The following is a 26,931-nucleotide window of genomic DNA, read 5'->3' as shown; positions in this document are numbered from 1 at the left end:
GAAACAGTGAACTATAATTCAAGGAGAAATGTGAAAATTCTCATAAAATGTATCTCTGCTTCTAGTTTTTGGTCTGTCTTTTCATAGCCAACTCCTGCATATCTTTAAAATGAGAACTAAAGGAAATGAAGAAGTACTAACTGTTAAATGCAAATAGGGAGGCACTTCCTGAGAAGAGTAGGCCAGACTCACTTCTGGCAGAGTTAGTATGCCCAGATAATTACTGAAAATGGCTAAGGGAGAATTTCTGAAGGGACATTTTGAGAAGCAGAAAAGAACTAGAAAGAAAGGAATCTTGTCAGAGTAATGAAGAGGAAGGTGTTTGAAAGCATGGTGAAAGTAAAAGACAAGTATGTGTGTGGACATAAGGACTAGCTCTATACTGAAGAACAAGAGGCAGTGACTATGGTAGTAGGAGAGAAACAATTAGAACTAAAGAATAAGTCCTACTAAGGCAACCTATTCCCAAGTTCTAGTTGTAATAGAAATCAGCAGGCTTCCCCTCGCAGTCCTAATCCAAAGACATTTAGACTGAAGGACTGGCTCCTCATGAGAATGGAGAGGTGGAAAGAGGCTGACTTTCCTACTCTACATATTGATTGCTAAATTTGCCACTTCTTCTTCTAACGTTTGCCCTTCTTCCGTAGCCAGTCAACAGCGTCAGGTTGAGCCTGATGTAAAGTTTGGAGACCTCCTTTGAATCTGGAGAGGTGGCAGTCATTGACTATGTGGGTCATAGTCTGTCTGTAGCCGCAGGGGCAGTTTGGGTCGACTCTGGCTCCCCAGCGATGGAACATAGCAGCGCACCGGCCATGGCCTGTTCGCTAGCAACTGAGGAGGGCCCAATCATAACGTGCTAGGTTAAAGCCGGGTTGACGCTTGCAGGGGTCTGTGATGAGGTGTTTGTTCTTTACCTCAGCTGACTGCCAACTCTGTTTCTAAGAGTCTGGAACAGAGAAGTTCAGTGTAGGCGTAGGGGACCAGATTGGGTGACGAGATGTCAAGCGTTGGACAGGGTGGGCAAAGATATCCGCGTATATTGGCAGGTCCGGTCGAGCGTAGATGTGGGAAATGAACTTAGATGATGCCTCATCCCGACAAATATCTGGCAGAGCGATGTTGCTAAGGACTGCCAGCCATGGAACTGGGGTGGAATGGATGGTTCCAGAAATTATCCTCATGGAGGAATATAATTTGGAATCGACCAAGTGGACATGGGGGCTACGGAACCATACTGGGGCACAGTATTCTGCAGTGGAATAGCATAATGCCAGGGATGATGATCATAGTGTGGAAGCGCTCGCGCCCCATGAGGAGCTGGCCAGTCTTGCAATGATGTTATTCCTCACGCCCACCTTTGCTGCAGTTTTTATGAGATGTTCGTGAAATGACAGAGTGCGATCGAGAGTAACGCCAAGATAGACTGGCTGGGCTTCATGCCGGATTCTCGTATCGCCAAGCTGCACATTAAGCTCACGCGAGGCCGAGGCATGGTGTAGATGGAAAACAGATGATACCGTTTTTGCAGTGCTAGAGATTAGTCGCCATTTTTTACAGTATCAGATATCAGAGACATGTCTTTCATGAGTTTCCTTGAGTTTCCTCAAGGATGTCGAACTTGGATGCCTGAGTTGCATAGCAGATATCATCGGCATAGATGAACTTCCTTGAAGAAGTTTCTGGAAGGTCATTGATGTAAATATTAAATAGCGTAGGAGCCAGAACAGAGCCCTGGGGGAGGCCACTTGAGACAAGTCTCCATCTGCTAGACTTGTCACCCAGATGCACCCGGAATCTTCTGTTTTGGAGAAGAAACGATATAGTGTTGGCCACCCATGGAGGCAGGCATCTTGAGATCTTGACTAGGAGACCACGGTGCCAGACCGTGTCATAGGCAGCTGTGAGATCAACAAAGACAGCACCCGTCTTTAAATTCTTCTGGAATCCATTTTCAATGTAAGTTGACAGGGCCAGGGCTTGTTCGCAGGTAGATCTTCCTGGGCGGAAACCAGCTTGGGCGGGTGACAGGAATTTCTCTGTAAGAGGAGAAATATGTGACAGAAGAAGCCTCTCAAGGAGTTTGTAACACACAGAGAGGAGAGAAATTGGTCTATAGCTGGCAGCCAGTGTTGGGTCTTTCTTTGGTTTCAAAACTGCTATTATTTTCACAGGACGCCAAATTTTGGGCATAGATTCAGATTCCAAGATGTGGGACAGGAATGAAGTGAGCCACTTCTTTGCCACGGGGCCCAAGTTAAGAATGAGTTCTGGGGTGATGTTATCACAGCCAGCAGCTGTTCCCGGTTTAACCCTCTTCAAAGTGTCTTCCAGTTCAGACAGTATAAAGGGAGAGTTTTGGAGATGGACAAGATAACCGGAAGTGGGATGACCACTCATGGGAAATTTCTCTTTTCCAGACTGGGTCGATCTTAGCACGTCCAACTTGAGTTAGGTGACTGGCCACTGAGTTTGGAGATACGGGAGGATGGGAGATGGGAGGGGGTTGGCTACCGGCACCCAGACTGTGAAGAAGCTTCCAGGCCTTCCTACTTGAGTGGGTGAAGTTCAGACTTTCCATGAGTTGTTGCCAGAGGGCTTGGCGTGCTGCACCCAGGGAGGCAATGAGATGGTCAGCCACATCTGGGTCGCCCGACTCATCATACTGCTTTAGTAGTTGCTCGCATTCAGCATCAAGACAAGGCGTATACTTAGCACGTCTCCCATGATACAAGAATCCAGCATGAAGCCCAGCAAGTCTATCTTGGCGTTACTCTCGATCGCACTCTGTCATTTCAAGAACATCTCATAAAAACTGCAGCAAAGGTGGGCGCGAGGAATAACATCATTGCAAGACTGGCCAGCTCCTCATGGGGCGCGAGCGCTTCCACACTACGATCATCCTCTCTGGCATTATGCTATTCCACTGCAGAATACTGTGCCACTAATATCCCTAAAATAAAATAAATCAATGAAGTCTTGACTCTTATTGTTTAAAGCACTGCATTTTCCTGAACCTTCCCTCGTTTTTACCAGGCACAGAAATTCCCTATCTTTAAAATCACAGATTTGGTTCTATTGATCCACAGTGCCATGACAATCAAAGATATCAATGACACAACTCTGGCCTTCTTTTCAGAAGCCTATATGACAGGAACTAAGCCTCTCCACTCTGAGACTGAGAACACTGACATTTATTTAATATTAGAGGAAGTCTGAACTGATTGTTAAACTGTAAAAGAAAAAGGAAGCAGTGAGAAACAGAGGTACTCTGTGGATGTGAGTGGCTCAACCACTGCAGCAGCAGGCCATGTGAACCAGACCTAAGTGCAATTAGGTTATACATACAGATTGACTGAGAGAAAAAGTTATCTGTCTGATGATGTAGGGTGCCACCCACCTAAACTGGAATGATAACAGAACCACTGTCATAGAGTTTCAAACCTTCATTTCACTTCCAGGTTTCTCTCAACAGGCTGTTCTGGATGAAAATTAGTCTTCATCAAGGGTTTAGAATTCACTAGCCTACATATCTATAGTCTAAGTTGTTACATTTCTCTGGTGAATTTATTTATTTATTTATTTATTTTAAAAAGTAGACATTAACAAAACCGTAGGATAGGAGGGGTACAACTCCACACAATACCCACCAACCAGTCTCCATATCCCATCCCCTCCCCTAATAGCTTTCCCATTTTCTATCCCTCTGGGAGTATGGACCCAGGGCTGTTGTGGGTTGCAGAAGGTGGAAGGTCTGGCTTTTGTAATTGATTCCCCTCTGAACATGGGCGTTGACGGGTTGATCCATACTCCCAGTCTGCCACTCTCTTTCCCTAGTAGGGTGTGTCTCTGGGAAAGCAGAGCTCCAGGACACATTGGTGGGGTCATCTGTCCAGGGAAGTCTGGTTGGCATCATGCTGGCATCTGGAACCTGGTGGCTAAAAAGAGAGTTAACATACAAAACCAAACAAATTGTTGAAAAATCATGGACCTTAAGGCTGGAATAGTGCAGACGAAATGTTGGAGGGGATACTCTCTGCAGACTTTTGTATACTTCTGCTTTCAGGTATATATTTTTCCCTGGTTTATGGACACGTGTGAACATATGCTCTATTTCAGGGGACATAATTAGGGACTTTATTGGGGATTTGAACACCTGGAATGGAATTAGAGAATACTATGAAAGGAAAGGTCTTACCCTAGTGATGAAGATGAAGGGTTGTCATTCCACACCTGAAGTCTCTGGACACAGTCTGAAGTGAAGCAAGCTGGGGTGGCACTGATTGCATTGATTAGGTTGTGATCGGTGGATGCAATATTATTTGATACCAATTGAGAGAAGCATGAAGGAAAGTGGGCCCCACCCTAAGGTTCTAGGACTGGGGGAAATATAGGCTCTATATTGGAAATGTGAAGTTCCTGTTGTCTTAGGGTTCAAGAAGACAGTGGATAGTTATTGTTATCATCACATTATTTGGTGATTGGGTTAACTTTGAGAAGTCCCTTTGTTAAGGTTTGCTGTTTAATACCCAGAATCTTGTATATAGTGGTGCCATCATTTGCTTCTGTTCTCCCTGGTCTAGGATTTTGAGAGAGTCAACATATCAAAGACTCAGCTATGTATTAAAAAGACTCAGTCTGTGTTTTAAAAAGTTCTAGACATATGATCAATTTTCCCCCTCATATTAATTGAATAGTGATTTATATGACTACACTTTAATCAAAGTGTACGTAAACAACATTCCCACCACCAAAAGACTGTGTCCCATCCCACTCACCCACCCCCAAGCCCCAAGCCCCCACCCCCACCCACCACCCACAGTCCCAGAAAGCCAAATGTCCACCCTCCCCCTCACCACAGGGTTTTTAATTTGCTGCCCTACTCTCAATTTAATCAGATCCTGTTTTAGTTTCCCTTTCTGTTCTTCTTTCTCAAGTTCTGTTTATGAGTGGGATCATCCCATACTCATCTTTGTCTTTCTGACTTAGTTCACTTAACCTAATTCCTTCTAGCTCCATCCAAGATGGGTCAGATAAGGTGGATTTACTGTTCTTAATAGCTGCATAGTATTCCATTGTGTATATGTACCACAGCTTTCTCAGCCACTCATCTGCTGTTGGGTTGCCTCCAGGTTTTAGCTATTATGAATTGTGCTGCTATGAACATAGGTGTACACATATCTTTTTGATTGGGCATTATGGAATCCTTGGGGTATATCCCCAGGAAAGGAATTACTGGGTCATATGGTAGGTCTATGTCTAGTCTTGTGAAAGTTCTCCAGACTGCTCTCCACAGAGGTTGGACGAATTTACATTCCCACCAGCAGTGCAGAAGGGTTGCTCTGTCTCCACAGCCTCTCTAACATTTGTTGCTGCTGTCCTATTTGATGTATGCCATTCTCACATGGGTGAAGTGGTATCTCAATGTTATCTTTATTTGCATTTCTCTGACAATCAGATCTGGAGCAGTTTTTCATATGTGTGTTAGCCTTTTGGATCTCTTATGAAGTGAATGTCTTGTTCATCTCCTCTGCCCATTTTTGGATGGTGTCATTTGCTTTTTTTTTTTTTTGCTAAGTTTGCTGAGCTCTTTGTTTTTGGTGATTAGTCTTTTGTCTCATGTATGGCATGTGAAGATCTCACATTCTGTGAGGGGTCTCTGTTTGTGTGATAGTTTATTTGGCTGTGCAGAAGATTTTGAATTTGAAGTAGTCCCACTGGTTTGTTTCTGCTTCAGTCTTCCTTACAATTGGGTTTGTTTCCCCAAAGATGCCCTTGAGGTTTAGGTGGAAAAGTGCTGGTCCCTCTTCAGGCGCCAGATGCCAGGCTAGCTTCATGGGTGGGAGAGAGATGACCATGGACTCATGGATGAGTTGGGAAGCACTGCAATGCTGGCTTTGTCCATGTGCATTTATACTGTCCAGGAAGGTAGTGGTAGGGTGTGCCTAGGAGAGGGGGCAGAGCGAAAAGAGAGTACAAACCAGTGGGATTAAACCAGTGCCCTGCAGGCAGGAAGGATCTCAGGTAAAACAGTGATTATGTAAATAGACCAACAGGAAAGTGTTCCACTAATGTTTTCCTCTGGGTATTTAATAGTTTCCGGTCTAAGATCCAGGTTCTTGATCCATTTGGAGTTGCTTTTTGTTTCTGGTGAAATAAGGTGGTTCAATTTCATTCTTCTGCATGTTTCAACCCAGTTTTCCCAGCACCATTTATTGAAGAGAGCCTCCTTCTTCCATTTAATACTTTGGGCCCCCTTATAAAAGATTAGATGTCCATAGGTGTGGGGGTTTAGGTCTGGGCTTTCAAATCTGCTCCACTGGTGTGTGTGCCTATTTTTGTTTCAGTACAGGCTGTTTTGATGATGATGGCCTTGTAATATAGTTTGAGATCTGGGAGTGTGATGCCTCCATTTCTGTTTCTTTTCCTCAAGATGGTTTTGGCAATTATAGGTGTTTTCTGATTCTAGATAAATTATTATAGTTTTGTTCTATTTTCTCAAAGAATCTCGCTGTAACTTTGATGGGTATCACATTAAATTTGTATATGGCTCTGGGGAGAATATTCATTTTGATGATATTTATACTTCCAATCCATGAGTATGGAATGTCTTTCCATTTCTTGGTGTCAGTTTCTATTTCCTTGACTAGTAACTCATAGTTCAGTATAAAAGTCTTTCACTTCTTTCGTCAGCTTTATTCCTAGGTATTTAATTGATGTTGCTGCAACAGTGAATGAGAGTGATTTCTGGATGTCTTTTTCTTTAGGTTTAGTGTTTGCATAGAGAAATGTCACTGATTTTTGTACATTGATTTTGTAGCCTGACACCTGGCTGTATTGCATAATAATTTCCAGTAGTTTTCTACTGGATTCCTTAGGTTTTTCTATGTATACTATCATATCATCTGCAAATAGTAATTATTTGGCCTCTTCCCTTCCAATTTGTATTCCTTTGATTTCTTTCTCTTGCTTGATTCCTATGGCAAGAACTTCCAATACTATGTTGAAGCGTAGTGGTGATAGTGGACAGACCTGTCTAGTCTCCAATCTGAGGGGAAATGTTTTCAGCTTCTGTACATTGAGTATGATGCCTGTAGGTTTGCTATATATGGATTCCCCTATCTTGAGGAAATTCTCATCTATTTCCATTTTTTTGTAGAGTTTTGAGCGTGAATGGGTATTGGATTTTGTCAAAGGCTTTCTCTGCATCTATTGAGATAATCATGTGGTTTTTGGCTTTGTTTTTATTGATGTGGTGAATGACATTGATTTACATATGTTGAACCAGCCTTGCATTCCTGGAATAAATCCCACTTGGTTGTGATGAACAATCTTTTTGATATACTGTTGTATCCAGTTGGCAAAGATCTTGTTTAATATTTTGGCGTCTATGTTCATCAGTGACATTGGTCTGTAGCTTTCCTTTTTTGTTGTGTCTCTATCTGCTTTTGGTATCAAGGTGATGTTGGCTTCATAGAAGGTGGAAGGGAGTGTTCCTGTTTCTTTGATCTCATGGAAAAGCTTTAGAAGTATGGGTATTAACTGTGTCCTGAAGGCTTTGTGGAATTCATTTGTGAAGCCATCTGGTCCAGTACTTTTGTTGTTGGGGAGATTCTTAATAATGGTTTTGATTTCTTTGTCTGTGATTGGTGCATTTAGGTTTTGTAGTTCTTCTTGGTTCAATTTTGGAAGAGCATATGTTTCTAGTCTAGGAATTCTTCCATTTTTCCAGATTTTCTAGGTTGGTGGTGTATAGTTCTTCATAGAAGTTTTACATGATTTTCTGGATTTCTCTGGTGTCAGTTGCGATATCTCCTCTATCATTTACAATTCTATGAATTTGAGTCTGCTCTCTTTTTTGTTTAGTGAGTCTGGCTAAGGGTTTGTCAATCTTGTTTAATTTTTCAAAGAACCAACATTTGGCTTCCTTGATCTTTTATATGGTTCTCTTATTTTCGTTGTTGTTTATTTCTGCTCTAATTTTAGTGATTTCTCTCCTTCAGGTTGCTTTAGGGTTCATTTGTTTCTCTTTCTCTAAGTCCTTAAGGTGTGCAGTAAGGTCGTTTGTTTACGCTTTTTCTTGTTGTTTAGTATGTGATTGTATGGCTATGAGTTTCCCTCTCAATACTGCTTTAGCTGTGTCCCAAATATTTTGATAGGTTGTGTCTTCATTTTCATTTGTTTCTAGGAACATTTGAATTTCTTGCTTGAGTGTCACTCTGACACAGTGGTTCTTAAGGATCATGTTGTTTAGTTTTCAAATTCCGTGTCTTTTAGTAATTTTCTGTTTGTTGTTAAATGTTAACTTTACTCCACTGTGGTCTGAGAAGATACTTGGAATTTTTTCAATACTATTGAATTTGTTGATTCTGTCTTTGTGGACTAACATGTGGTCTATCTTTGAGTATGTGTTTTGTGGATTTGAAAAGAATGTCTCTGAAAATGTCCAGAAGGTCTAATCTGTCCATCTCTTCCTTTAATTCTCTTGTTTCATTGTTGATTCTCTGCTTTGTTGATCTAAGTGTGAGAGTGGGGTGCTAAAGTCTCCCACTAGTATTGTATTACTATTGATGTATTTTTGTAGTTATTTCAGTAGGTGTTTGATGTATTTAGATGGTCCCTCATTGTTTGCATAGATATTAACAATTGTTAAGTCTTTCTGGTTGATTGATCCTCTAATCATTATTTAATGGTCTTGCCTATCTTTTATTACTTTATTTAATTTAAACTCTATTGTGTCAGAGATGAGAATGGCTGTTCCTGCCTTTTTTTTTTTTTTGTGATTCATTAGCCTTTAAGATAGTTTTCCATACTTTCACTTTAAGTCTGTATTTATCTTGTTGAGTCAAGTGGGATTCTTGCAGGCAGCATATGGTGGGCCAGGAATCTTGGTAAACAAAGAAGATCAGTGGGAAGGCTGCTAGCAGCAGCTCCCTACTCCTGGGTTCTGGCTATGGGGGTATGGGGCATTAAGATATAAAGCAAAACAAATTATTTAATAACTCAATTTGGGTTAGAAATTAGAGCAAAAAGAAAGGAGTTATAGTCACCTCCTTTATGTCATGCTTAGAATGTCTTGTTCACAGTCCTGCTGAGGCCAGGAACCTATGCTTTGTAGCAGTTGTCCTCAGAGGTCAAGCCAGCAGCTGCTTTGGAGTCTCCCTCTGTTGACTTTTTAATTGCAGTTTTTCTACTGTTATTTGAGTAGTAAATAAAATATGCCTATAGAAAACTTAGTAAAGTCATGGGCCCCTTAGAATATACCCAATATAGACTCCCTAGCTTCTTCCAACATGAAGACACTAAATGTCATCTGCTATATTTTTACCTTCAAGTTCCTGATTATTAAATAATTTGTTTTGCTTTATATCTTAATGCTTTTCAGCCACCAAGTTTCAGATGCTACCATAATGCCAACCTGACTTCCCTGGGCAGAGGACCTCATCATTGTGTCCTGTAACCCTGCCTCCCCAGAGCCCTACCCCACTAGGCAAAGATATAAACAGATTGGGGTTATGGATCAAAATTCTTTATGGTGGAAGATCTAGCTTCTGCAATTGCTTCTATACTGAGCATGGGCAATCGCAGTGCAGTTCATACCTCCAGCCTGTTCCTGTCTTTCCCTAGTGATGTAGGGCTCTGGAGAGGTAGAGGTCATATTGGTGAGGTTGTCTGTCCAGGGAACTCAGGTTGGCATCATGGTAGCATCTGAAACTTGGTGGCTGAAAAGCATTAAGATAGATCAGAACAATTTGCTTAATAATCAGGAACCTAAAAGTAAAAATTTATGGAAGCTAGACCTCCCATCTTCTGCACCCCATAATGAACCTGTGTCTATACTCTCAGATGGATAAAGAATAGGGAAACTTCTAGTAAAGGGGATGGGATATGAAACTCTGGTGGTGGGAATTGTATCAAATTGTATCCCTTACTAAGGGGCCCATATTCAGTGTTTTGTTTTGTGTAATAAAATATATATAAACATAATGCAGGCATCAAGCCCCAGCAATAACCCTGGAGACAGAAAAAAAGAATATCATGATATTTATAAAGTGCCAAGGGAATTTATGGCTATTGAGTACCAAGAAGATTAACAGATTAACATATATATATATATATGTCATTTCTATAAGTACCCTAGCATAACAGCTGGAATGAAGTGCAGTTGACTTGCTATAGTTGTATATACCTGATGTATACATTCTAATTCAGAAGAAGAGAATTTTGGTCATGGTCTATGAGAACATTTGCATGTTTATTTATTTGTTTTCATTCATATACCATACTCTCTCTCTTCACCTGCATTAAGACATGTTTTTCCATTTACTCAAGTAACTGCAACTCTGTTCCTAAAAACAGGAAAAAATATAATTTAAGTATATAGATGCTTATTGAAACTGTATTTTTAAAAATTCTCTTGTAGGGTTGGATATCATATTCCTATGTTTGCTGGTTTTGTTATCATATTTCTTTCCACAATTAGTAAGTAATTTACTTCCTCTTTTCTTTCACGAAAATTTTTTGATATTTACAACTTGAAGGTAACTTGGTCTAGTCAGCTCATTAAGTGTTGATTAACTAACTGGTCTAGGACACTGATTTAAATGTTTTGCAGTTAAATGTAAGGCAATTGTATCAGCTCAATCTAGTTGGAACTTTTTTCTTTTTTAGTATTTATTCCCTTTTGTTGCCTTTGTTGTTTTATTGTTGTAGTTATTATTGTTGTTATTGATGTTGTCATTGTTGGATAAGACAGAGAGAAATGGAGAAAGGAGGGGAAGACAGAGGAGGACAGAAACATCTGCAGACCTGCTTCACTGCTTGTGAAGCAGCTCCCCTGCAGGTGAGGAGCTGGGCCTCAAACTGGGATTCTTACGCTGATTCTTGTGTTTTGTGCCACCTGCGCTTTACCTGCTGCATTACTGCCCTATTCCCCTTTCTTTTTCTTTTATAGAGAATAGATACTTCTTTTAGCTGGAGAAAACTGTGAAAGCTGTCTTAATGTATATGGTAGAATGTATGTTTATAACAGTCGTCTCTGGATGAATTTAATACAAATATCCTGTTTCTGGGGAAGTGATCATATTATTTTGATATGCAACAAACAATTGAAATTGAACAATAGCATCTGAAATATTCCTAAAAATATATTACCCACAAGTAAGGACATTAGGAAAGTAAATGAAAGAGATAAGAAAAAGAGAAATAGTCTATTCAATATTAGATAAATATTTCCAATAATATGGAGATGGAATAAGAACCATAAATGGAAAAACATCTGAATATTGACTCCAAGAAATAAAATAAGGAATTAAAAGGTTAGGGTATGCAATGTAGGAAGATAGCCTGTAGACATTCCCTAACTTTCAATGTTACTGTTGATTCTGTACTCCCAACAACATATTTCCTTCTCATGTAAATTTTTTTGTTTCCTCATTTTAAAATATTTATTAATATTATTGTTATTAATGCTTTTAACCAGAGTAATGCTCCCCTCTGGTTTATGGTGGTGTGAGGGATTGAACCTGTGACCTCAGAGTTTCAGGGATGAGAGTCTGTTTGCATAACCATATGTATCTCCCCAGCCTTCTCCTCACTTTTATCTTACCTGCTATTTTTTCAGTTATTTACCTGACTCTTCTATTGTTCCTCTTCATGTTTTCTTCTCTACAACTTATGCCTTGACTATAGTAAAGCAATACTGAGATGGAATTTATTATGTTGGGGGATGAAAGATGGTAAAATTCAGACCTTCATGAGTGAAAGTCTGTCTGAGGACTGTGGCTTATTAGTGAAGTTTATAGAAGAACCAAGAAAATGTAGAAATCCAAGTTATAGATATTGTTGAACTTCTAGAAGCTAAACCTATGCAGGACAGTGAATAAAATAATAGAATTTTCTATTTTATTAAAGGGATAAATAATTCATTACACATACACACACACTGGAACCCAAACATAGTAGTCACTGATAGATGTCAAGAATGAAAGTTTATGGTTCCAGTTATCCAGGAGTTCGTGATGTTTGTCCAAGTAAATATGACACAAGTCTGCAGAATTCTTCTTCTAGCGTTTGCCAGTCTGCAGAATAAGATAATGCAACCCCCATGTGGACCCCAAACTCTGTTGTATAAGAAATTTATTTGATTCTCTGCCCAGATACCTTATTTGAAAACTTCTCTTGTCTATCAAATAATATGTATAAAATTACAATTGTTGTTTTCCTGCCATACCAGCATTGCCAAAGACAGCAAATGTTTGGTGTTTAAGCTTCATATTCAGCAACCTTCTAGGATTTTTAAAGTACTAAGATAGTTGATGATATCCATTACTCCCTATAAGGTCCTGGCATAATTAAAAGCTAAATGGTGTCTCATATTAGGCATTGCAAAGTGAAAGTGAAATTGATCTTAAGTAGAATGATAAACCATTATAGTCTTCCTGGAATCTATAAGATCTTGATGGTGTGGAATTTTTGGTTTTATAACAGGAATATGTTGAGCAAACAGGGACAATATTGGCCACTCTTTTCTTTAAAAATATAGGAATAGTAAATTTTGAACAGATTGGAAATCTTAGAGACTCAGAGAGGAGATTGAAGACCTGGCAAGGAGAGACCAAAAATGAGTATATTTAGAAGAGTGTGTAATCATGTGGGGAAGTAATGGGAAGATATAAGTTCAGTCAAAAACATGTGTAATGAATAGGTAAGGGGATTAAAATTTGGTTGACTCAGATAGTCTGGGAGAGAATCTACTCTGTTTGCGGGCATTGTCCTATAATTGGAGGTGAGACATGTCTAAACTTACCAACCTTCAAAATAACACCTTATAATTTAGTTTTTTGATGATATATTCCTGTTTGGTTCTCATTTTTATGAATTCCAATCTCTAGTAGTTTGAACCTCTTCAGGCATGGGAACTGTATATTTTCTACTTCACATCATCTATAAGAGTTGAGCACAGCTTCACATTCAGTGTTACTTAACAAATACTCACTTATTTGATTTGGTTAAATGTTTTCTTATACAAGATGAGTGGGAGGGTTGCTTTCAGGTTTGGGCTATTACAAATTGTGCTTTTATGAACATAGGTATATACACAGATATCTGTGGATTTGTGTGATTATTTACTTAGGATATATCCCTAGACAGTTTCCAAGTCATATGGTGTCTAATGAATACATGGCTAAGGATATTATGGTATATACACACAATGGAGTACTACTCATTAAAATGATGAAGTTACTTTCTTCACCTTATCTTAGGTGTCTCGAATAATTTCAAGTGAGATATTCCAGAAAGAAAAGGATAAATATTGGATGATATCACTCATGGACAGAAACTAATAAACAAGAAGAGAAAGGGAAAGCACAAAAGTAAAATTTGGACTGGCTTGGTGTATTGCACCAAAAAAAAATAACTCTGGGGAAGGACTGGGAGGGGGTGTGGAGGATAGGGGACCTTTATGTCTAGGTACATTATGATGGAAAAGGGCATAAGTTGAGGGTGAGAGTGTTTTGCAGATACCTATTGTGGTGAGATAAGAAATTATACCCACACGTCAGCAACAGTCGTAAATCATTAACCTATCCCACCCTCCACCCCCCCCAAAAAAATGATGAGGGATCTGATTGGATCACAAGCCATTCTTTTCTACTTACCATCTACTGTCTTTGAAATGTACATAGCTTTTATCTCTGTGTTATTAGACATGGCCTGATGATGCTCAGAAAGACAAAAACTGAATCAAGGAGTTGTGTATAGAGGAACCAAAAATAGGGTTTCAGGATCAGTACTCAGCCTAGGGCATTGTACTTCATGGACAGCATTGAATCCAGTGGGTAGTTGATTTTTGGTTAAAAAAACAAGATATAGAATTTTGGTCTTCTATCTACTGTGGGGTACATTAATTTACATTTTGTGATTTCTCAATTCTACATCCAATAAAAATGCATTGCGTGTGAGATTAGAAAGACAATTCTAGGGCTGGATGGTGGTGGACCTGGTTGAGTGCACATGTTACAATGCACAAGGACCCAAGTTTGAGCCCCAGCCCCCACCTGCAGGAGGAGAGGTTTGCGAGTGGTAAAGCAGGGCTGCAGGTGTCTCTTTGTCTCCCCCCAACTTCCCCCCTCTTCTCTTGACTTCTGGCTGTCTCTATCAAATAAAGTTAATACAAAATAAATAAATAAGAAATAAAGGAAATTCTGGGGCAAAGTCATGGTACACCCAGTTGAGTGTACATGTTACTGCACTCAAGAACCTGGATTCAAGCCCTCAATCTTCACCTGCAAAGGGGACACTTCATGAATAATAAAGCAAGTCCGTGAATGTCTCTTTTTCTCTGTCCCTTTCTTTACCTACCACTCCCTTAATTCCCCTGCCTTATCAAGTAAAATAAGAGAGGAAAAAAATGGCTACTGAGAGTGGAGTATTTGTAGTGCTGGCATCTAGCCCCCACAATAACTCGGGTGGCAATAAAGAGAAAGGAAAGAAGGAAGGAAGGTAGGAAGGAAGGAAGGAAGGAAGGAAGGAAGGAAGGAAGGAAAGGAGGGAGGGAGGGAGGAAGAAAGGGGAGAAATCCAAAAATATAGAACAAGAATACGAATTAAACATATTCATAGCAGCCAGGGAGATGTCTCAGATGGTAGAGCACTAAGCTTAAATGCCTGGACCTCCTGATTTGATCATTGGAGCTGCATGTACCAGGCTGTTACTGTCTTCTGTACATATAATTTATATAACGTAAATCTGTAAAAAATGAATAAAATGGATGCATAATGCCTCTTATCTGTTATACTGTGGACATGCTTTTGGTGACCCAAGCATTCTTATCATTCTCTTTGCAGTGTTTGCTTTTTCTTTGTGGCTCAAAGCCTACAAGGCATTGGATCTTCATTTTCATCTGTTGCAGGTAACACAGATATCTTCAAAACACAACCGCTTATGAACACCCTTTACTCTTACAACCTTTAAACTGTATAGATTTGTTTAAAGAAATTAAGGGAACTTTAGACAAAATTTATGATTCAGAACAAGATAATTGTAGAATTGCATGATGAGTCTATACATTCCTAATATAACTTTTTCTGATAGTATTTAGATGCAGTAAGCTTATTAATTAGAGGCAAAACTCTAATTAACAGGATTTTACTTATTGCAACTCTATGACCTTTTTTCTTTTAACAATTCAGAGTTTGAAAAATATTGTTTAAAAAGAATTGCATGCATACGGGAAAGTGGGCCCTATCCAAGGCTTCCAGGACTGGGGGAAGTAGGGGCTCTATAGTGAAGATGTGAGGTTCCTGCTGTCTTAGGGTTCAAAAAAGACAATCGATAGTTAATATTATCATCACATTATTTGGTAATTGGGTTAACTTTGAAAAGTCCCTTTGTTATGGTTTGCTGTACAGTACCCAGTATCTTGTATATAGCTGTGCTATTGGATGCTTCTAATCTACTTGGTCTAGGCTTTTGAGAGAGTCCGCATATCAAATACATAGCCTATATATTAAAAAGATTCAGTTTGTCTTTTGAGAAACTTTGAGACATACAATTGATTTCCCCCTCTCATATTAATTAACTACTGATTTATATGTCTACATTTTGCTAGGAGTGTACATAAACACCATTCCCACCACCAAAGGACTGTGACCCATCCCTCCCGCCCACTCCCACCCCCCACTGGCCCAGGAAGCTACATGTCTACCCCTCACCACTGGGTTTTTACTTTGGTGCCCTACTTACAATTTGATCAGGTCCTGCTTTTAGTTTCCCTTTCAGATCTTCTTAGTCAGCTTCTGTTGATGAGTGGGATCATCCCATACTCATCTCCCAATCCAAACCAAATAATATTGCATCCGCCGATCACAACCTAACCAAAGCAACGATTGCCACCTCAACATGCTTCACCTCAGACTGTATCCAGAGACTTCACATGTGGAATGACAACCCTTCAACTTCATTACTCGGGTGAGACCTTTCCTTTTATAGTACACTCTAATTTCATCTAAGGTAGTTCACTTTCTAACAAAGTCCCATAATCTAGATATACACCAGTTTCTGTGAGAGAGAGCTTATGTGCACATGTATCTATAAACTACTGCAAAATATATACCTGAAAGCAGAAGTACACTAGAGTTTGCAGTGAGTACCTCCCTAACACTTCCTCTCCACTATTCCAAGCTTGGGATCCATGATTGCTCAACAAATTGTTTGGCTTCGTATGTTAACGCTCTTTTCAATCACCAGGTTCCAGATGCCACCAGGATGCTGGCTAGGCTTCCCTGGATTGAAGACCCCACCAATGTGTCCTGGAGCTCAGCTTCCCCAGAGACACACCTTACTAGGGAAAGAGAGAGGCAGACTGGGAGTATGGACCGACCAGTCAACGCCCATGTTCAGCGGGGAAGCAATTACAGAAGCCAGACCTTCTATCTTCTGCAACCCTTAACGACCCTGGGTCCATGCTCCCAGAGGGCTAGAGAATGGGAAAGCTACCATGGGAGGGGGGGGGATTATGGGGATTGGGTGGTGGGAATTGTGTGGAGTTGTACCCCTTCTACCTTATGTTTTTGTTCACTAATCCTTTCTTAAATAGAAAATTAAAAAAAAAGAATTGCATGATGAATCTATACATTCCTAATATAACTTTTTCTGATAGTATTTAGATGCAGTAAGCTCACTAGAGGCAAAACTCTAATTAACAGGATTTTACTATTGCAACTCTATGATCTTTTTTCTTTTAACAATTCAAATGAACAGTAATATTGATGTTATAATATCATCAGAGTTTGAAAAGTATTGCCAAATATATAATTTGAAAGAATCCTGTTGAATAGATATTTTGCCCATTTTACAATGAGTAAATAGATATAAAAGCACAGTACACACTTTATTCCAGGTGCTTAATTATTTTATATTTTTCATTGAGTAGCCACCTCTAATAGAATAGCAGTGTTTTGTGTCCATAGATTTTCCTTTCTTTTATCTATTCCATATTCAATATTTTAAGAAAATATACTAGGAAATTATTAAAATGCTATAAATGCATTATCATTGGTCAATGACATGTTGTGTTACTATTCCCTGAGAAGTCTGAACTTTCAACAGTCATTTTTAGCAAAGTGAATGAGCAATATGGGAGTTTAGGAGACAAGTAGAGTAGTATTTATAAAATATTTTGGGTAGCTTAATAAAATCTTTCAAACTAAAACTACCTAAATCTCTAGAATAGACTGAGGAATAGGCCAAAGGCTCTTAGAATAGCAGACAGAAAGCTCCTGTGTGCTAACTCTGTCATTTTCCTTTTCAGGTCTTCGGATGCTGGCAAGTATCTACACTGATGACTTTGAGAGAGGAAGTGCCATGGGAATTGCCATGGGAAGTTTGGCTTTGGGAGTGCTTGGCAAGTAGCATCTGACCTCAGGTCTTAGTGTGTAAAACTAGACTTCAGCAGATCCTCAAAAACTGGATCCAGGAAACAAGTAATACCTAGATCATAAAAGATAGGTATTTTCCTTTTTATGTTTTGGGTCTTTCTGAAAAATCACCCAGAAAAGACAAAACCTCTATCTTTTGAACAAATTGAACAGGTGTGCCACACAGATTTGAGTCTGTCCCCCATGGCATTGAAGTAAACTTCACTGCTGTGGATTCTTTTTTTTTTTTTTTTTTAAGTTAAAAAAAGGAAACACTGGCAAAACCATAGGATAAGAAGGATACAACTCCACACAGTTCTCTCCACCAGAACTCTGTATCCCATCCCCTCCCTTGATAGCTTTCCTATTCTTTAATCCTCTGGGAGTATGGACACAAGGTGGGTTGCAGAAGATGGAAGGTCTGGCTTCTGTAATGGAAGGTCTGGCTTCTGTAATGACTTCCCCACTGAACATGGGAATTGACAGGTTCATCCATACTCCCAGCCTGCCTCTCTCTTTCCCTAGTGGCTTGGGGCTTTGGGGAAGTGGAACTCCAGGACACACTGGTGGGGTTGTCTGTCCAGGGAAGTCTGGTTGGCATCATGCTAGCATCTGGAACCTGGTGGCTGAAAAGAGAGTTAACATATAAAGTCAAGTAAGTTGTTGACTAATCATGAACCTAAAGGCTGGAATAGTGCAGATTAAGAGTTGGGGGAGTCTTCATTTTTTACTTGATAGAGACAGTCAGAAATGGAGAAAAAGGGGGAGGGAGTAAGGGGGAGACAGAAAGACACCTGCAGCACTATTTCATTGATTATGAAGCTTCCCACCTAAAGGTGGGAGCTGGTGGCTTAACCCAGGTCCTTGTGCATTGTAACTTATGCACTCAACCAGGTGTTCCACCACCCAGCCCCAATGCTATAGATTCTATGTCTCCCCTGCTCCTGCCTCTCTGTCAGTATCTGGAAAACTCAACTTGAAATGGGCAAACTCTAGAGATAACAGGAAAAGGTGGAGGAATAAAGAGGTTCTATTGAATAGCTCGTAAGGTACTGGAAAAGGTCCAGTAATCTAGTCTTCTTATAAATAAAATCTGGGAAGGGCTAGATGGCAAAATGGCTATGCAAAGAGACTCTTGTGCCTGAGGCTTCAAAGTCCCAGGTTCAATGCCCTGCACCACCATAAGCCAAAGATTAGCAGTGCTCTGGTTAAAAAAAAAAAATCTATCTCATCTTCACTACCACACATTGTACTTTCAAGACATTTATGTGCTTTTTGTGAGGTTCAGTGTTAAACATGCTCTATACATAATTACTTTTGCTTTTCATCACCATGTGTGAAGTAAGAGTGATTGTGTCCATTCCAAAGATGAAAACAAGAAATGTTAAATTGTCATTCAATGTCATATAGTTAGTAAGTTATAGATTTTGATTCAAGACTTTCTAAATTTTAATACATTCAGGCACACAGATAAAACCTGGGTGCATCTCACTCTTCTCTACAAACTCTTACCCTCACTTATATAACCTATGATATATACCTGCTTCATCCCTGCCTGGTCTCTTGCACATGTCCTCCTCTTTTCAAAGAAATTTCAGAAGTTTCCTATATATATAACTATTAATATTTGTCTCCTGGTAAAATTATTCTCCCTGGCCCACAAAGCTAGGGGGGGTGAATCATCTGGATTTATGGAGTTCTTGATATTGGTTTGGCTTCAGTCTCTCTTAACATCACACTTCCTCTCTAAATACTCATATTCTACTAACAGTAACTTCTATTTCTCCTCCATGCACACACTTTTTGATACCTCTGTGTTCTTCACACATGTTTCTTCTTCATGACTGCTATAATCTGCTTGGCAAAGTCCTTGTGGCTACCTGAACTTAACTTAGTCCACTGTACTTGCAGTCTGCACTGGTTTGGAATTGACCCTGACATCTGGAATCTGTGTCTGCTTTACCTTTCAGTAGGAGCTCCCTTTGGAAGTGTGATGTATGAATTTGTTGGGAAGTCTTCACCCTTCCTCATCTTGGCTTTCTTGTCACTACTAGATGGAGGTATGCCATCATGAGACTGCAAGTCAGATGATAGCTCAGCTAAGATTGGGAATGCATTATGCTGTGGTGTCAGTGCTGACTTTGTGAATGGATGGATCAAGGACTGACTAGAAATCCTAGGAAAGAAGAAATAACTCAGAAGTTATAGCTATGGTAGCATGAAGGGGACAATACGACTATGGAATATCCACATAAAAACTGGACAAACTAAACTCTTTTTTTCTCTTGTTTTAGTACTCCTGCTTTTCATCCTACAGCCTTCCAAAGTCTCTCCAGAGGTAAGTAGATAACTTGAGAAAATTTCCTGTAGTAAGTTCAGGGATCCAGTTCTTACTGGATCATACATGTGAAAAGAAAAGAAGAAAATAAAGAAGAGTGGAGTAAGGAAGAATGAGTAATTCCTTTGAGAGAGTACTATTTAGACTACTGTGATAAGGAAGTCTGGGTTGATACAGGATAATGATGGATGCAGAAGCTCTAGCTTTGATGGACCAAGGAAACTTTATAGAATATATACATATAAATAAGAACTGAGAACAATGACATTGAGACCCTAATATTTAAAGTTTTGTCCTAGAGATAAAGAGGTTTTAGAGACACAATTCCTTAGCCCCCAATAAAATATAGTCTCAAAAAGCATGCTTAATAGACTGTCATTCTGTAAGAGAGTTGGTATTTCTTTGACTCTAAACCAAAGATAACTATAGAAAATTCATATAAAACTATGAATAAGATAACTAAATGCAGAAAATGTGGAAAAGTTTGATTTAGAGACCTTGACTTAGGGGCCAATTTAGTCAGAATTGTGAGTAACTTGGGAACTCACTACTTGCTACTGGTGTCAGAAGGAGGAAGTCATGTGGAGCTGAACTGTTAAGCTTGTGCTAATTCTAGCAGTTAGTGTCAGAATTTGATTAAATTACTAGAACAACCTGTTGCTCATAAAGGAGTGGAAAGCCTACATTTTTGGTATCAGGATTATTGTAAACAGAAGTTTTCCTTTAATATCATTTTAATTAATTTTAATTTTAGATGACAGATTTCTATATACTCATAAAATGAAATTATTGTTCTTTTGGATGTATGGTATACCATACAGTTTCTATAGCTTCTTCAGTACTCCATGTTTGGGTGTTTAGGCAATATCTAATATTTTAAGGTTATAAATACTGCTGCATATCAATAGATTTGTAGTACTTTGATGTAAACCCTGGGAGTTGTTTTGTTATATGTATTGTTATAAAGTTTGAGGTAAATTTTAGATTAAAAGAAATGTCAGTTCAAAGAGTTTATTGAACTATTTTGTTTTATAAAAAGAAACACTGACAAAACCATAGGATAAGAGGGGTACAACTCCACCAGAACTCCATATCCCATCCCCTCCCTTGATATCTTTCTTCTTCTTTAACCCTCTGGGAGTATGGACACACAGTCATTGTGGAATGCAGAAGGTGGAAGGTCTGGCTTCTGTAATTGCTTCCCTACTGAACATGGGCATTGACAGGTCAATTTATACTCCTAGTCTGTCTCTCTCTTTCACTAGTGGGCTGGGGGATCTGGAGAATTGGAGCTCCAAGATACATTGGTGGGGTTGTCTGTCCAGGGAAGTCTGATTGGCATCATGCTAGCATCTGGAACCTGGTGGCTGAAAAGAGAGTTAACCTATAAAGTCAAACAAGTTGTTGACTAATCATGAACCTAAAGGCTGGAATAGTGCAGATAAAGAGTGGGGGGGGGGTCTTCGTTCTGTAGCTAGCAAGTAGGCATATTTTATTTATATTACAAAGGGCCTGTGGCTATACTAATATTTTTTCCCTGAGCCTGAAATCTGATATGCAGGTGGATCCAAGTTATTCTCTGGGGAGATCATGTCATGACTGGAAGAAGGGCCAGAAAGCTGGATCAGGGAAGAGAGTAGCTCCCAAATATGGGAAAGGTGTATAAATATTGTTGACTGTAAACGCAAACACATGAAAAATTTCTCCAGGTCACTGACTGTCAGAGAAAGGCAAATAAAGACAATATTGAGATACCACATCACCCCTGTGAGAATGGCATACATCAAAAAAGGACAGCAGCAACAAATACTGAAGAGGCTGTGGGGAGAAAAGAACCCTTCTGCTCTGCTGGTGGGAATGTAAATTGGTTCAGCCTCTGTAGAGAGTAGTCTGGAAAACTCTCACAAGGCTGGGCTATTTTTTTATTATTTATTATTATTATTTTTAGTTTAAGGTATCACCACTCCAAGTTGACTGTTTTTTTTTTAATTTTTTAATTAATTTTTTAATATTTATTTTATTTATTTATTCCCTTTTGTTGCCCTTGTTGTTTTATTGTTGTAGTTATTATTGTTGTTGTCGTTGGATAGGACAGAGAGAAATGGAGAGAGGGAGGGGAAGACAGAGAGGAGGAGAGAAAGATAGACACCTGCAGACCTGCTTCACCGCCTGTGAAGTGACTCCCCTGCAGGTGGGGAGCCGGGGTTCGAACCGGGATCCTTATGCCGGTCCTTGTGCTTTGCACCACCTGCACTTAGCCCGCTGCACTACAGCCCGACTCCCCCAAGTTGACTGTTTTAAGAAAAAAAAAAGGAAGGAAGGGAGAAAGAAAGGAAGAAAGAGAGAGAGAGAGAGAGAGAGAGAGAGAAGGCAGGCAGAAAGAAAGAAAGAAAGAAAGAAAGAAAGAAAGAAAGAAAGAAAGAAAGAGAGGAAGAAAGGCTGGGGTGGGGAAGACTGGAGATGTGATAACACCAAATTGCCCCTCAGTGCAGTGAGGTGTAGGATTCAAATCTGGGTTGCATGTATGGAAAAACAGAAACCCACTTAAGTGAACTATCTTGCTGAACTTTTATTGGTTTTCTTTATTTTATTATTTAGATGTATTTCTATTTTTCATTAGTGATTTAATAGTGATTTACAACATTATAAGATAATAAAGGTATAGTTCTATACCACTTTCACTACCAAAGTTCTGTGTCCTCATGAACCCTTATAGTTCTTCCACTACCATTATAGTTCTTCCAAGGTCTTAGACATGGGCTGACTATATATGCATATATATATATTCCAAGTTCATATGCTTCAATTATCTACATTTAACATGAGAAAATCACCTGGTACCTGTTCTTCACTTCCTTATTTCACTTATCATAATCATCTCCATTTTCATTCATTTTATCCTAAAGGAATCAATATAGGTTTTTTAAACGGGTAGTACTTCATTGAGTTATGTCCCTCAATTTTTTATATTTATAAGACTGAAACACATGATTTGTTTTTATTTTTTTTATTTAAGAAAGGAGACATTAATATAACCATAGGATAAAAGGGGTACAGTTTCACACAATTCCCACCACCCAATCTCCATATCCCATCCCCTCCCCTGATAGTTTTCCCATTCTCTATCCCTCTGGGAGCATGGACCCAGGGTCGTTGTGGGTTGCAGAAGGTGGAAGGTCTGGCTTCTGTAATTGCTTCACTGCTGAACATGGGCATTGACTGGTCGATCCATACTCCCAGTCTGCCTCTCTCTTTCCCTAGTAGGGTTGGTCTCTGGGGAAGTGGAGCTCCAGGACATATTCGTAGGGTTGTCTGTCTAGGGAAGTCTGGTAAGCATCATGCTAGCATCCGGAACCTGGTGGCTGAAAAGAGAGTTAACGTACAAAGCCAAACAAATTGTTGAACAACCATGGACCTAAAGACTAGAATAGTGCAGACGAAGTGCTGGGAGTTATTCCCTGCAGGCTCTTGTGTACTTCTGCTTTCAGGTATATATTTTTCCCTAGTTTATGAGCACATGTGAACATATGCTCTATCTCCGTGGACCTGGACTATACCTAGGTTTGGGGACTTTATTGGGGAGTGGAACACCTGGAATGGAATTAAAGAATACTATGAAAGGAAAGGTCTCACATGAGTGATAAAGCTGAAGGACTGTCATTCCACACATGAAGTCTCTGGACACAGTCTGAAGTGAAGCATGCTGGGGAGGCACTAATTGCGTTGATTGGGTTGCAATCCACGGATGCAATATTATTTGATTTGAATTGAGAGAAGCACGCAGGAAAGTGGCCCCCACCTTAAGGTTCCAGGACTAGGGAAATATAGGCTCTATAGTGGAAATGTGAGGTTCTTGCTGTCTTAGGGTTCAAGAAGACAATGGATAGTTATTGTTATCACATTATTTGGTGATTGGGTTAACTTTGAAAAGTCCCTTTGTTAAGGTTTGCTGCTTAATACCCAGCATCTTGTGTACAGCTATGCTGCCAGTTGCTTCTGTTCACCCTGGTCTAGGCTTTTGAGAGAGTCAACATATCAAAGGTAGCCTATGTATTAAAAAAACTCAGTCTGTGTTTTAAGAAGTTATAGACATATGATCAATTTTCCCCTCTCATACTAATTAAATAGTGGCTTATATGTCTACACTTTAATAAGAGTGTACATAAGCACTATTCCCACCACCAAAAGACTGTGTCCCATCCCAACCACCCACCCCCGCCGCACCTGGAAACCCAATGGCCTCCCTCCCCTTCGCCACAGTGTTTTTACTTTGGTGCCCTGCTCTCAATTAAATCAGACCCTGTTTTTAGTTTCCCTTTCTGTTCTTCTTTCTCAACTTTTGTTGATGAGTGGGGACATCCCATACTCATCTTTATCTTTCTGGCTTAGCTCACTTAACATAATTCTTTCTAGCTCTGTCCAACATGGGTCAGAGAAGGTGGGTTCATTGTGCTGTATAGCTGCACAGTATTGCATTGTGTATATGTACCACAGCTTTCTCAGCCACTCATCTGTTGTTGGGCACCTGGGTTCCTTCCAGGTATTAGGTATTATGAATTTTGCTGCTATAAACATAGGTGTCCACATATCTTTTTGGTTGGGCATTATGGGATCCTTGGAGTATATCACCAGGAGAGGAATTATTGGGTCATATGGAAGGTATATGTCTAGCCTTGTGAAAGTTCTCCAGACTGCTAGACAAGGCTGTCCACTATCACCATTACTCTTCAACATAGTATTGGAAGTTCTTGCCACAGAAATCAGGCAAAAGAAAGAAATAAAAGGAATACAAATTGGAAGGGAAGAAGTCAAACTCTCATTATTTGCAGATGATATGATAGTATACATAGAAAAATCTAAGAATCCAGCAGAAAACTACTGGAAGTTATTACACAATACAGCAAGGTGTCAAGCTACAAAATTAATGTACAAAAATCAGTGGCATTTCTCTATGCAAACACTAAAATGATGAAGAAGATATCCAGAAATCACTCCCATTCACTGTCGCAGCAAAATCAATAAAATACCCAGGAGTAAAGCTGACGAAAGAAGTGAAAGACCTGTATACTGAAAACTATGAGTCACTAGTCAAGGAAATAGAAACTGACACCAAGAAATGGAAAGACATCCCATGCTCAGGGATTGGAAGAATAAATATCATCAAAATGAATATTCTCCCCAGAGCCATACACAAATTTAATGTGATACCCATCAAAGTTCCACCAAGATTCTTTAAGAAAATAGAATAAAAACTACAATCATTTATCTGGAACCAGAAAACACCTATAATTGCCAAAACCATCTTGAGGAAAAGAAACAGAAATGGAGGCATCGTACTCCCAGATCTCAAACTATATTATAAGACCATCATCATCAAAACAGCCTAGTGCTGGAACAAAAATAGGCACACAGACCAGTGGAACAGAATTGAAAGCCCAGATCTAAACCCACACACCTATGGACAGCTAATCTTTGATAAAGGGGCCCAAAGTATTCAGTGGAAGAAGGAGGCTCTCTTCAATAAATAGTGCTGGGATAACTGGGTTGAAACATGCAGAAGAATGAAATTAAACCACCTTGTCTCACCAGAAACAAAAATCAACTCCAAATGGATCAAGGTCCTGGATGTCAGACCAGAAACTATCAAATACTTAGAGGAAAACACTGGTGGAACACTTTCCCACCTAAACCTCAAGGGCATCTTTGATGAAACAAACCCAATTTCAAGGAAGACTAAAGCAGAAACTAACCAGTGGGACTACATCAAAGTGAAAAGCTTCTGCACAGCCAAAGAAACTATCACACAAAGAGACCCCTCACAGAATGGGAGAAGATCTTCACATGCCATACATCAGACAAGAGAGTAATCAGCAAAACATACAAAGAACTCAGCAAGCCTAGCACCAAAAAAGCAAATGACCCCATCCAAAAATGGGCAGAGGATATCAACAAGACATTCACTTCAGAGGAGATCCAAAAGGTTAACAAACATATGAAAAACTGCTCCAGGTAGCTGATTGTCAGAGAAACGTGATTTTTAAATTACATTCTTGAAGATTTTCCTTCCTTTACTTTATCAAAGTATTACTTTTTGTCTTTTTATCCAGATATTTTAAGACTGTAGTTAGGAAATGAAAAAGGCACACACTAGAGAAGCATATGAGATATTTGGGCAAAGATTGATGACCTCACGCAGAAGCTCACATTAATTTTTATTTACTCCTAAGGATACTTTTTATTTTCTTTTTCTTCTTCCCTCTTAGGTAAGGAGAGTAGGGCCTGACTTCTTTGATTGTTTTCTAAAATTTCTTCCTTTTCATGATGGAGCAAAAACAAAGGTTTCTGGTCACAAAGGCTTTGGGTCCCAGTGAAACTGAAGTTCAGGGCCCTTGGTCATCATTTCCTAACGTTTTCCCCATTTGGGAGTATGAATCAAAATTCCTTTTGCGTTGCATATGGAAGGAATTCTGGCAACTGTAATTGCTTCTCTGCTAGACATGGACATTGGGCAGTTGATCCATACATCCAGTCTGTCTTTTTCTTTAGAAGGGTAGGGCTCTGGAGAGGTGACCCTATATAACCTCTAAGTCCCTGTCAGTATGAGGTCACACACCATGGTCTCATCTGGGGATGTTCTAGGTTAAATACATTGCAAGATCATTCATCCTCTAGTGGCAGCTTCCATTGAAAGAGTGAGGCAGTCCTTAACAGTGCTAGTTTGTAGTGAGAGTAAGGTACTGAAGAGGCCTACATGGAAGTGACCAGTGATGGCAAATAGATATATCTTAGAGGTGTAGGCCCATGGTATCTGTGAGGAAATTCAAGGATTCCCTGGATAGGAACACAGGTGCTGAGGTGGTCTGACACTAATTGCCATCATTAAGTAAGTAAGTCTCTTGCTTCTTTCCAGTTTTTATAGTCCCTTCTTTGTCTGACAAGCTTAAACTTTCTCCCAGTTTTCAAGACTGGGATGCATTGGATCGACCTTCTCGTGGTGCATCCCGTGAGTACCCATTTATTGGGGAAACTGACGATCCTTCCTAGCCGACTGAATCCACATGGATCCCAGTCACTTTCAAAGCCAGCAACAAGCAGACATCAGGCTCAACCTGACGCTGTTGACTGGCTACGGAAGAAGGGCAAACGCTACAAGAAGAAGACTGAAAAGGCTTTTGT

The 26,931-nt window shown here is 39.6% G+C and overlaps 1 protein-coding gene across 1 annotated transcript in view; it reads left to right on the top strand.

Moving 5' to 3' along the window:
• The first annotated feature begins 306 nt into the window (after nt 1–306).
• Nucleotides 307–26,931, top strand: part of SLC18A1 (solute carrier family 18 member A1) — a 49,567-nt gene continuing 22,942 nt past the window's right edge. Inside the window, 5 exon segments of the mRNA XM_016193928.1 lie at nt 307–350; nt 14,847–14,911; nt 17,312–17,404; nt 19,388–19,477; nt 19,712–19,755. Coding sequence (XP_016049414.1) covers nt 307–350; nt 14,847–14,911; nt 17,312–17,404; nt 19,388–19,477; nt 19,712–19,755 — 336 coding nt within the window.

The sequence above is a fragment of the Erinaceus europaeus genome, chromosome 19, assembly GCF_950295315.1.
Source record: "Erinaceus europaeus chromosome 19, mEriEur2.1, whole genome shotgun sequence".
NCBI classification, from domain to species: domain Eukaryota; kingdom Metazoa; phylum Chordata; class Mammalia; order Eulipotyphla; family Erinaceidae; genus Erinaceus; species Erinaceus europaeus.
Note: the sequence above shows the minus strand (reverse complement) of the source record. Positions and strands in the feature narration are given on the sequence as shown.